We start from the raw sequence: 13,223 nt of genomic DNA, 5'->3' as shown, positions 1-13,223 counted from the left end.
TTTTGCCCCCCCCCCCCCCCCCCCTCACTAAAGTTCGAGTATCGACCGTTCTCGTAATTACGCGCGACCGAAAATAAAATATACTTTATGATTAATTTTCACACGGACACGATAAATTTTCTGGTGCAAGTGCATTGTAGCGATTATATCTGGGAGAAGCGAACGCGATGCGCGCGGGTGAAGCGACAACAACAACAACAACAATAATAATAATAATAATAATAATAATAATTCTATACAACGCAACGCAAATCAAATACGCGAACAGCGTTCGACGTTAACCGATTGTACGGTCCGCTATTCGCTGATGTATTAACCGCGTGTTTAACCCCATGGCGAGGTGTTAAATGCACGTACCTATCACGCCGCTATGTTAACTACACGCTTATCTTCTACATGGCATATTAATGCCGCCTTCAGCATCGGGGCCAGGTGTTATCCGCCAATTCAGTGCTACCCACGTATTAACAATACGTCCACTTCGTGCGGCGTGTGTTAAACGAGCGAGCGTGCACGTGCATGCACAGGTGCACACGCGCACACAAATGTGCGCGCATGCACACATGGATGCATATTAACGCATAACCTTCTTCCTGGGGATATTAATAGCGCGCGGACCGTCCACATGCCACGTTTATTATATCGCGCAACTATTATCCAACCCCGTCGCTTATTATACATATTTTACGTCGCCACGTCGCCACGTGGAGGCAATTTCTCGGGGCCGGATTTTAGGCATATTCGTTGGCGCGTTTGTCCGTCGCGAAGCGGCGTTCATCGAGAAAGCCTTCGTACATGTACTGCGATAAATTTATTACGTAATCAGAGCACACAATTATCATTAAGCTGATGCCGCCTCTCTTTGATTGCGAAACGTAAAGCCGCGGGTGAAATTGCTCGTTTATTCACGTGTCATTTCGCTACGAATGGATTCGATCCGAATTTAATCCGTACAGTCGCGCGATTGTTATTAACGCGTTAAGAGTATCAATTACGGCGAGTTTAACGCGCTCGGAGCGTCTTACATGCCGGCGAATATGTACATACGTGTATTCCGTTTGCCCATAATAAACAAATGCTGTTTGTCGGGACCGCCTTAATATGAAGGGCGGTGTATATTCGCAAACATCATTCCGTAGAATACACGCGCTTTACATAAATTCTGTTTACTCTCCTTAATCGATGCGGCAGACGTGAGCAAAGTTGCGAGCAGCCGGGCAAATTTTGCGGCGCATTTCCGCGGCAGCGAGCCATTCGCGGTCGTATTACGTCCGATCTCAAAGCGCGGATTACGCAAAGCTTGCGTACAAGAACGATGACTTGGTTTGTATTAATTTTAATCAAAAAGCAAAAGATGCATTTCCCCGGAAGAGTGAAATACTCCTTTTGAACATTCCTCCTTCAGCAACACGTTCGTTGCGAATTATATTACCACACGAGGAGTTCCTCATATCAGACTCGCATCACGTCGTTTATTTTGTAACATGAGATATATGATCGCTGCACGGTGATCGCCAGGTTTGGACGGGCGCATAATTCGTGATCACTTCGATTATATTGCTCTGACAATCGACAGGTATTTTTCATTAATCCAATTCCGCGCGATTGGCATCGCAGACGTGGTATGCTTTGCCGCCAGGCGAAATTCTCGTCCAGCAACCTGCCAACGCGTTTGTTGCGTTGTCGAGTTCCCAGGGTTTTTTTCGTTTTTCGCGAATTGTCGGGCTACTGCACGCAATAAATCAGCGGGACTGCAATCGTAACAAAGTTCGCGCCATTCGATCCCGAATTTAGGCGAATCTCAGTCAAGAGTTCGCAATATTTCATTCGTAAACTTATACATACATACATATATATATGTATATATGTGTGTGTGTGTGTGTGTGTGTGTATTTTGTGCACGCATATTGCCACAGTGCGTTCGTGATGTGAGATCCGCCAAGTTCCGGTTATTGCACGTTCGAAATTGCGCTTAGGCCGTCGTATCGAAGTTTACGTCGAATTGATGACGGAGTATAAAAGAAAGTTTTGTACGGCGGATGTTTAAAGAAACGATTTCTCGGCGAAACAAAACAGGGACATTGAAAACTGGAGCGTCGCTGTGGAATTGCATAAAACAAGCGAAATGCATTCCGCTTTTGCCAAACACTTTACCTCGCGCGGTACACTCAGTATCGCAGATGTCTTACTAGCGCTAGATCGATAGTTACTAAAAGTTTTCGGCCAGCATTCGTATCTAGCTGTACATTGGGAAAAAAGTACTTAAAAATTTATTTTTGGAATATATAAAGTTTATTCCTGTGAAATAGATTTTTATCCTATATAAATAAATTTCTAGGGATTTTTTCTTCGGTATGTGTGTGTGTGTGTGTGTGTATGTGTACATATCTCATAACTGTTGATTAATCTAGAAAGCAGAGAAAGCATTAGAAATCGTCATGGCTAATCAAAAACTGTTGGTAACTATCGATCTATCGAATTGATTGATCTATCGAACGGTAAGGCAGCCGCGGATCTGAGCCTACAGATGGCGTCGTTGTGGGAACGCGGCACTTCGTGTCGCGCCTGTACGCGCGAATTTCGCGTGCGACCACTTTCCTTTTGCGTCAAGCAGCCGCCATGAACACATCGATCGACATCGTTCCACGTTTCATGCGTCTTTTATCAGTCGAGAGTGAGTCTGCCGAGAGTGCGGAAATAAGTATTGGGAGTGCCGGAAATAGCGATGTGCGATCGCCAGGACGTATCGTGAGTACATTATTTGGGAGTGATATCCTCATTTCTCGCGATGTCCAACTGCTTGTTGGAACGTGTCGAGTCGGTGTCAGTTACGCTTGTAAATACCATCGACTCACTCAACTAGTAATAGGATCGGACGATTATCGGATTTATTAATCGGGAATTAGAAGCGCGGTAATAATCAGAGGGATGACAGATAATATAACGCCACATATATACGCGACGCTGAATCTCGAGCGTTAATCTGTTAGCAAGAGAGAGAGAGAGAGAGAGAGAGAGGGATGTACAGATGGCGTTGTTGTAAAAGCGTGACACCGTTCACGTCGCGGCGCGCAATTTTGGCGCGCGTAATCGATTGCACGGCCATCTTGGATATCGATCTTTTTCACGTTGAGCAGCCTCTATGAACACATCGATCGACATCGCTCCGCGTTTGACGCGCCTTTTGTCCGTCGAAAGTGAGTCCCGTGCGGAAATAAGTATCGGGAGTGTCGGAAAGAGCGATGTACGATCGTCGGGACGAATGGAAAGTACGTTATTTTGGAGTGATATCCTCGTTTCTCTTTCGCGATATCCAACTGCTGCTTGTTGGAACGCGACTGCGTGTCGCGTCTTTCCCGCTTGTAAGTACTATCGATTCACTCAAGTAACAACTCGAATCGAGCGAATTTATTTTAGTCGGGAATTAGAAACGCGGTAATTGGGAGGATAGATAAATAATATGACACCGCAAACGTCGAATCTCGGTAAATAGCGTCCGTTTGTTAGCAAAGGATCATACATCGGACTATCGTGGCGATAACAGGATTATCACGTCCTAGAAGTTTGTATTATATTTATATTGTGAATAAATATATTTGCGCATCTGGGATAATTACAACGGTCACGTCGATGCGGCGCTTGTCGCGTACATTTCAATAATTCATAATTACAAAATCAAAACACGTATGGATTATTAAATCACCGCTCATTATAAAATTACTCAGAAATAATAACCCTAAATATCATCGTAGCACGAATACTGCAGCGTCATATGCAATTCATACTTGTTTATATTATTATACTGATTTATCCCAATTAATATTTTGCTGGTTATTATTTCATCGAATTAATGTTATAATTCTCCCTTGCTCTCTCAACAAACTTATAAATAATTACGCGATAAGAGAATCAATTCTTCGTTCGATCGTGCGAAAGGGATATAAAGTTGAAACAGAGCACGAGAACGCATCGGCCTAATATATGGAAGGTGGTGAAGAGAATGGGAGAGAAAGAGAGAAGCGAAAAAATGTATCACGGCATGGAAACCCGGCCGCGAACAGCCTGAATGGCTTTAAAATAGCCATTTGGACGAGTTTGGACGATGTCCAATTTCAGACGGTGGAATTTTTCTTGTGCCCGCGCAGCCGCCAATATTTGTTTTGTATCGGTACCTTAGAATGGTACATGTTCATTTTCATTTGAATGTGCCTTCGTTTCCGATGGTAATGATAATAAATCGCGAATATCGCTGCGCGGCTTCACATTCGCGCAATGTTTTAAAAACATCGTTTTTTTCTTCCCCCACGAGACACATACGCCATAAATACGCTTTTGTAGCAGTTCATGCTTTATTTCGATTCATTGTACGGTACTCTCTACATTTTTCATACAGCGCAGCTGGTTTCGCGAAAGCGACCGCTGCGAAATTTTGTCGTTCCACGTATAAAGAAGGTCTCGTTTCTTATGAATTCAACTTGCGGTTTTGTTCGCAGTTTATGACATACGAGAGGTTTTAACGAGAAACGTAGAAAGACAAACACTAAAAAGAGGAACAGTTGCTTTACGCTGCTGTGCTGTGTTTCATTATGATTGAAATGAACTCCACTTTAGCGGAATTAAATTAATTACTTTTAGAATACTGTGCATTTAATTAATACAGATTTAATTTCGTGTTTCATTAAAAAGTTATTCGAAATGTTGGAACCAAATATCGGGAATCGTTGCAAAAGGTGGCGTTTAATCAAACTTTCGAAGAAAAATCGATTGCTACGGTAAGGGGGAGTTTCGCGGGATGCTTTAAACATCTATGCGTGCCATCGCTGCTGTGCGTATGTGTGTGTGTGTGTGTCCGCGCGCGCGCATGCATGCATGTATGCATGTATGTGCGTGTGTGATCGAGAAAGGGTAATCGCATTTAGATTATATGCTAGATATACTACGGTACCCGAGCTGGCATTACAAGCGCGAGTGTATCGATTTGTCGGTTGACTGATTGACGTTCTCGCTAGACGCTGCGTTGTTGTAGCGTCGCGTCGCGTCACTGTGCACCGATGTCAACACAAATCCTTGCATGCCATTAACGACAACAGGTCGACTGGTTGCACGCAGGTGGAAATCGTGCGAAAGTTTACGCGCGGCGTGATGCGGGATCGAGCGCGGTCACATCGATGCCGCAGAGCTAACAACAACATTGGTTCTCGATGTGCATTTTCAGCGAATGATTTTATAACATAGACATACGGAATAGACTGCGTATTGCTGTAGGAATGAATTAGTGAGAGAGAGCAAATAGAGAGTAAGACGTTTTTCTTGTCTAGTCGGTGGAGAATAAAGAGAGGAAGCGATCAAGTGCATGCTCTTTTTCTTTCACTCTCTTTTGGCTCTCCTACATTGCCTCTTCCTAGCTTGCATTCCAAGACATTCTTTCTGAAGATAATTTTACTGAAAATCTATAATGTAACGTGAAGTATTTTCAATCTATAATGTAACGTGAAGATTTTCAGTAAAATTGTCTTCAAAAAGGACGTTTTAGAATGCAACCTTAGAGTACTGTGTAACAAGAAAGCATTTGATTTAGCACTTAAATTTGAGTGCGCGATCTATTCTATAAGTCTATGCTTTGTAAAGTCGCGTATGATCGCGCAACCATCGCATTTTCGCAATCGTACGAATTCTCGTTGACGTCTCTTGCCGTTGAAACAGCGTCGAGAACACATCCTATCTGAAAACGCGTAATTCACGTTTGCGGAGAATTATTGAGTCGCTGCCGGTCCCAAATAGCTATCAAATATTGGCAATGACTGATATAATAATTTGGAATTTCAAAGTACAGCCGGCTCATACCGGAGATATTGAATTGCAAATAATATTGGTTTACATTCATTAACGAGTTTCGGCCGCCATGAAAGAGGCGAGAGGAAGGCGAGGAGGCATAGTGTAATCGAGAAATCGACGTAGATTACCTATACGTCACGTGCGCACGCGCACGTTCTCGCGTTCTTGAAGTCTGTATTATTCAAAATAAGCAGCTTACGACGCTATAGAAACTCGGACGTGTGCATGTGAAGAACCGCCCGACTCTCATACGCCATATCCGTTTATTGTTTAATAATCGAGTATACGTCTCTGCGTAATACTTAATACTTTCCGCTCGACGGAGTGTGAAAATTGGTCTAAAATGCATTTCAATGCAATTATTGTCGGGGATACGAGGGCTGTCAGCCGCTTCACGAATACAATACGCGGTAAGGAAGACGAGAGTGCTAGGAAATGATACGTGACGTCCGCGAGGTCATCACGTAATAAATTAAATTTTACGACGGATCTCCCTGCGATACGTGCAAAATTTTAGCCCGATTTTTCCACGATAAAGATTCGATAGTAAATCTAATTACTTTCTGCGACACTTGAAATTTCATCATTAGCTTTCGTTTTAATCAAGTCCTAAATTCAACACATTTTTTATATGCTTTGACGAGAAACCTTTTAATACTTGGACCTCGAGAATCGGATAAAAGAGACAGAATAAATTTTTTTACCATATCGTATATTAATGAATGTCTTTGATGAGAATGTTTGATCTTTGCATATCCTTATAAAAATATGCCGTCAACATTTATACATGTAACGACAGTCACTCGAAAGCTTGAAATTCGAATAAACGTCTCATTAACGGGCATCGTGTGCAACAATAATTGTTTGCATATACCTTTATTCATTTTCATTTTCCTCGTGATTCATTCGACCGCGATGTGTTCTCAATCATCTTGTAGCCGGCAAGTACTGAGCCGGCTATATCAATCCAAATCTCAATCCCATCAATGCGACATCGTTTATCAATTTGCGGAGGCTTCCGTGCTTCATTCATAACGCTACATATAGCGATGCGAATCAATGGAACGTTCCTGTTGGTCGATTGATTCGTCACCATTGACAGTAGTAATTAATAACAATGAATAAACACAACGAGTTCTACATAAAGAACATATCTCTCTATTATTTCGTGTCACAAACAAATCGGTATTCGAAATCACTTAGATATCGAGAATTGCTTCGCGTGTTGTCAGTCGTTCGTAACTTTTATTATTCCGCAAATTATTATTGCCGCGGCGGTAATCTCAAACATCCACTTGAGCTTCTTCCGCGAAAGTACGAACGTAATGCGCTCCCCTTCTTATTTCACTAAATTGAATGAGGAATCACATATCCGGATAATATACACGCTAGCCAGATTATCCGCAGGTACACACATATACGCGGATAATCGAGTGTGCACCTTATATCCGGTATCCCTATAAGTCTTCGTCACACTATTCTAAAGCGCCTCTTTCGTTCAGATTCCCCGCATTATCTCGGGACGGGCCGTTTGAAATAAGGAGCTTACACGCGCACTTGTGTGCGACAGCACACCGGATGCACTTGTGCATACGTACAGGCTGCCTCAGAATTATCGTTCGTCTCTCTAGACGACTTCAAGACGAATAAACGAATGAACCAACATCGATGGTGTCAGAAAAACAAGAAAAAAGAAAAGTATTGTTATCAGTAACGTTGGAATGTACACGGAAAAAAAGGTTTGGTTGAATTAACCAAATATCTGGTCGAATATGAACGATCCAGAAATTCCGATTGAAGTAACCCGAATTCTGTTTAAGTTAACAAGATTTTTGGTTGACTTAAACAGAATTACCTCAATTGGAATTTCTGGATCGTTCATATTCGACTAGATATTTGATTATTTCAACCAAACCTTTTTTTTCCGTGTAGCGTTCGAATTTTTACGTTAAATTGTACACCTAATTATACATGTTAAACTATATATGTATGTGAATATACATACACATGCAGGCAAGACACGGTGACACGGAGAATTGTCGTGTAATCTTCTTAATCCTCAAATATCTGCGTAGGAAGAGGCAATATTTGTCCCTTGAGTTAAATAAATTTCTCCCTTTGTCTCTCCCTCCGACCGTGGACTCATACAATAAATTAGTGGCCGGTATTTGCTTTACGTGTATGTTGGCTCAATCATTTTCTCGTGGTACATGTACGCGAGCGCGTAATAGGATGAACGATAATTTTGGAGCCTCCTGTATATGCACACATTTAAACGTGTGTAGAATACGTGGCATACCTACCGTCGTAAGTGGAGTACGCGACCATAATATCTGCATAGGCGGGGATGCTGTAGTACGTAGTCTTCTTGCTATCTGTCTCATGAATAATTTTCACCCCTTTGTCCAGTTGCGTCCCGCGGCACGCCTGCGGAAAAGAAAAATGCATGTGCAAGCGACGATACTGGATTTCGCCGCGCGCGTAAAAGATGTATGGGAGCCGTGGGAGATTTCCTTCGCGCGGAAACGTGAGCATTCCGCGAATTGTTGGAAAATGTTTTAACGCGGCGTCGGAATCCGATCGCGAACATTTATTGAGACACTCGAGTAAACCAGGAAAAAAGAGAGAAGAAAAAAAGGAGAGAAAAAACGTGAAACGCACGCAAACTAGTCGAATCTGACGGCTAAACTGCGAGCCATGCGTACAGTCGCGTTATAATGCAGCTTTCCGAAGTTTCACGTTTACGTAATCGAGCAATTTTCATTTATATTATTCTCGCGCCTTATATATTTTAGATTTGTTTAAGAGAGTTCGATATGTTCAATATGGAGCAATATAGAGGGTGAACCGTTATATTGTAATCGGCTATTCAATAATAGTGAATACAAAACTTCCAAATGCGCATCTACATGTATGCATTTGTGTATACGTACGTTTGGCACATTCAATCGAGGCCAACGTTCAATCGATTGTCGTTAATGTAACCAACCAAAAAATATAAAATCAACGAATTGCTAGATTATCTGTTCCAATATATCTTGAGCAAATTATATTAATTCAAATATTTATTTCAAATAGCTAATCTGAATATATATTTTTATTTGACCTTGTGCCGTTTTCCATTGACAATATGCGTAATAGAAATATTAATTAGATTTTAAAGAAGTGACGTTTCAATCCCTCAAGTGGTATGTCTAAAGTTTTTTAAGTGAGAGTTAGGATATTATCCACCACACATATTGGAAAACAGTGAATGGGTGAAAGAGAAGCTGCAGCTTGTTTCGTCATTTCAGTCTTGGAACTTCTCTCTCTTACTCCTATTTGTTTCTTTCCTTATCTAGTTCAAGAATCATCATACGATGTTCTAACTGTCTTATTTGAAGAACTAGATATGTTCGAAAATTTTCATGGCAAAATATTGAATTTCATTTGACTCACTTAAATTATTGTATTTTTTAACTCGTAGCAAATACAAATTAAGTATGTCTTTTTATTCTATTTTCCAAAATTCTTCAAAGAAAATGGAAATGAAGAAAAGAAATATATAGAAATAATAGAATAGATAGAAAGAGTATATAAGGAAATGTGCTTATTTAAAAAAACAACACAACTGGAGGAAATCGCGCGCGCGTTCTCCAGTTATTTTAAATTACCACTGAAGCAGTAAGATGATCGAACAGTTATTTTAAAATAAAAAGAAACACAGACGAACTTTTGCGAGTGACATTTAGTTCCAATCTCGTCATTTTTACACTAATAAAGACGCGCGATGTGGCTTGATATATTAAATGGCTAACGGTTTCTAATGCCGAACGATCGCTTCACTTCGATACCAGTGATAGAACGTACGAGACAATTACACGTAGATCTATCGATGTTTACAGCGTCGTTAACGGAAAGCGCGGTGACTCGTACGGAAGTGCAGTAAGAAATATGGAGGTCTCTTACTTGAGGCCAGCGTGGTTGCACGCGGCTTTCAAGCACACAGGAAACGGCAGTGATTCCGATAGATACGGCCGCAGTGTGGCATGAATTCCCGTCGCAATTTACATCGTTTACAAATCCTGATAATCCATTGCGCTCGCGTCGCTTCTTGACTCCCCGTCGCGCGGTTCAAATTTCTCGTACGGAGATATCGGATACGGACACCGTACGAATCATCAAATCGTGATTAACTATGCTCGTTAACTTAATCGCGACCGATTATGCGAAAACGAGTCAGTTTAATGTGCCGAGTATTGAAAGATGCAACGCATGATTCGCATCGTTACGCGCAGCACGCGCGTACTCGTTATTATTCCTAAATGATCGATATGCCGTGTCACGTGAACTCGACCAATTTGTTGAGTGCGTTTTTCGCACGGATAAGCGAGTGTCTGTCGGTAATGATTGTTTCGTGAGAATTTTCGGGCGCAATCTCGACGTTGGAAGGCGCGAGGTTAAATTACTAATCATCCTGATCGTTACGATTGCTGACTTTATCGCGCTCATTTATCCCCGTCGCGCTTTATCTTCGGACTCACTGATCCTCCAACTCTATTCGAGACGAAAGCGGTAATTTCGGGAGGTATCCGGCCAGTTGGCTTTCCGGGTCGTTTTCTTTCGTGACAAGTAAATTACAATCATTACGATCGGAATAGTGGGTCCTGATAAATCGTCCTACGTGCAATCTCCGCGTCCGTCCAATACATCGACCGGTGATCTTCAATGATCGGAAGTTGCATTTGCGTCCGAAAATGAGCAAGCAGATAGAATAATCTCATTCACGGAGAGAGTATTATAGTTCTTTTTCTTATAAACATTTTTCAATTTTACTACGTTTTTAGTAATCCAGAAGCAGACTGTCAGTAATATCTGTTTTACTGAGGAACATAATAAATGTTCCTCGCTAAAAACATAGCAAGTATTTTAATAGCACATTTTAGTTCCTAAAATATAAGTAGCGCATATGAAATGAAATGAAAATGGATTATTGCAGAATGTCGATCTATTCTTCTCGGTTACAAAATCCTATAATATAATTTTTATTAGAATTCTCTCCGTGTACTCTCTTCGAGAATTTTCGGCGATACCCGAATCAGAATTTTGATCTTACTTTAGAACTCAATACTCCATTTCACACCTACTTTGATACTCTAACGTCTGTATTAGCTTCTTTTCATTCCATTTAACCTACTGGCTTTGCCGACAGTTCCTCTTTAGAACTCGCAACCGGCATTTCGTGCGTTTTCTGCCATTTAGAGACGCAAAGGACGGCTTTATTTTTCACGTTTATTCAATACACGCTAATCCTTTAGAATATATAAAAAGCTAGAAAGTAAAGGTCGAGAGAGTAGAACTAAAATTTCGACTGGAGTATTTCTATTAAAATTAGTTCAGTTTTCGTCTTTTCGTTATATTTGTCGAAATTTAAACCGCACTGTCATACATTGTCCCCCTGCATCGCAGAATTGTAAATGTAATGATCGGAGATAAATTTTCCAACACGAAAACGTGAGCATATGAAATTACTGTAGTCCGTATCTCGTAATGAAATCGCGTAACTTATATCTTCGTTTCTATTGAAAATGTGAATATTTATGTGTGCATACGAATGTCACGCGCGCGAATATATCGTGAATACACGCGCGACGATGACGCATCTAGAAGAACGCACGTTACCGAGTTTTCATGACCGTTTCAAACACCCGAGCGTTTCGGTCGATCAAACATTTGTGCGCGTTGGAAAGGGAGCGTGACAGAAATATTCGTCGATAAAAAAAACAAAAGAAGAAGGCAGATGCACATACATAAAAAATATTGCGCGCGCGAATTGTTGTGGTTTTCCTTTTTCTTTTTTAGTTCGCCCGGCGGCGAAATCCTCGAAGCGATGCACGCGCACATTACTTTGGGAATTATGCAAATAACAGTTTTTGCGGTCGCTCTCTTTCTCCGGCGAGAGGCGGGACGGGGAGTAATCTTAATTACTGCGGGTGCGCGGACGCGGGGAGTCGCCGCCGTCGTCGTCGCGCGAACAGGTTCCATTACATTGCAGAATGCACATATTTCATTGGCTGCGTCCGCTAAAAACCCGACGGTGCACTAATGTGCGCGAGACCGCAAATCCCTCCGAGATCGTCGTGAGGCAGATAAATGGGGAATGTCTCTAAATGGAAAGCGATCTCGGCAGGATTATTCCCGGGAAAAGAATTAGATCTAGCGCGGCATTGTTGTCGGAATTATGCGACCGCGCGCGGACTTAATCGTTTTTGAAATACGGACGATCGCCGCAATTATGCCGTTCTCATTTGCGACGCGGCGTGGCACGGCGCGTGTCGTATTTAGGATTAGCTCTCCGCCGCGCAGCCATCCATTTTAGTATCATCTATTTCAACGTCACCTATTCCCATCCGTTAGAAGGTAATCACGAAGAACCCAAGGAAAACTCTGCTGCGCTAGTTTTAACGGCAAGTGCGCGCGTATAACGGGTATCGATGACTGAAACATGATTCTTCTGCTGCTTGAAGGATTTCAGATAGCAAAGTGTATTAATTAACAATATCTTCAAATTTGATATAACGAGTGGCAAGCAAGCTTGAAGTCGATCAGAGTATTTTTGCGATTTAGATCTCTCACTTGGAATAGATTAAGGTGAACAACAAATAAAGCAGTAGAGAGTTTTTGGTAACCTATACGTCAAATTTTATAAGGCAAAGTAATAATCTTTCTCGTTTTTCAACCGAGCGAAATAACCGACACGGATATCCTTTCTTGCCGTCACATCCCGAGCGTGCGAGACACGCAATCGCATTTCCAGCTAACTGAATTTATATCTGTCGCGCGCGGCAAAAATATCGTATATCAGAAGCAACTGGGAAAAGTAATTATCTTCTTTTATTTTTTTTTTCACGTTCTCGTTTGTTTTAATGGCGACGCCATTAAAATACGGTCGTACCTTCGCAAAATAAGAGCAACGCGACGATCATCGCGACTTGTCCCACGGGCTCTTGTACTCTTGACACACAATTTCCCCGGATTAATTATCTAAGGATAGTACGTCGGTCGCGAGTAACTCTTTTGTATCTCCGACTCGCGCAAGTATTCAAACTTGTAGCATACTTTATTAATCCTTTGAATGCGGGGCACTTTACAGCTAAACGTTTGCTGAGGAGCAACCTTCAGTTAACTTAACTAGCTGGTTATCCCATTGGACTTGACCAATCGCATTTGACATTAAGAAGAGTTAATCAGAATTAACCAATTGCTATTGGGACTTAACCGTTAATTAAAATTAAACAAATGTTGTGGAACTTGCCCTTAAGTCCATATTGATGGTCGACACTTAAAACTCATCTCACATAGGATATCCAGACCTGAATCTGGACTTGGATTTGAATTTTTCAGTTGAA

The 13,223-nt window shown here is 41.6% G+C and overlaps 2 protein-coding genes across 9 annotated transcripts in view; one reads left to right on the top strand and one right to left on the bottom strand.

Annotated features, from left to right (window-relative positions):
* The window catches only part of LOC116844709 (caspase-1-like), a 135,697-nt gene that overhangs the window by 5,199 nt on the left and 117,275 nt on the right, over positions 1-13,223 (bottom strand). For both annotated transcript variants that reach the window (XM_032816614.1, XM_032816612.1), the window contains one exon: positions 8,139-8,262. In XM_032816614.1, the coding sequence (XP_032672505.1) occupies positions 8,139-8,262 (124 nt within the window). The remainder of the gene's footprint in view (positions 1-8,138; positions 8,263-13,223) is intronic.
* Positions 1-13,223, top strand: part of LOC116844708 (alkaline phosphatase-like) — a 204,733-nt gene that overhangs the window by 101,571 nt on the left and 89,939 nt on the right. Inside the window, exon 1 of one of the 7 annotated variants that reach the window (XM_032816603.1) lies at positions 2,272-2,748. The exons of the other annotated variants lie outside the window; for them this stretch is intronic. Coding sequence (XP_032672494.1) covers positions 2,620-2,748 — 129 coding nt within the window. The 5' untranslated portion in view covers positions 2,272-2,619. Of the gene's footprint in view, positions 1-2,271; positions 2,749-13,223 lie in introns of those variants that run through there. 7 annotated transcript variants of the gene reach the window in all.

Source organism: Odontomachus brunneus, unplaced genomic scaffold (assembly GCF_010583005.1).
Source record: "Odontomachus brunneus isolate Ranch 3 - 2012 unplaced genomic scaffold, Obru_v1 Obru_scaffold_045, whole genome shotgun sequence".
NCBI lineage: Eukaryota > Metazoa > Arthropoda > Insecta > Hymenoptera > Formicidae > Odontomachus > Odontomachus brunneus.
Note: the sequence above shows the minus strand (reverse complement) of the source record. Positions and strands in the feature narration are given on the sequence as shown.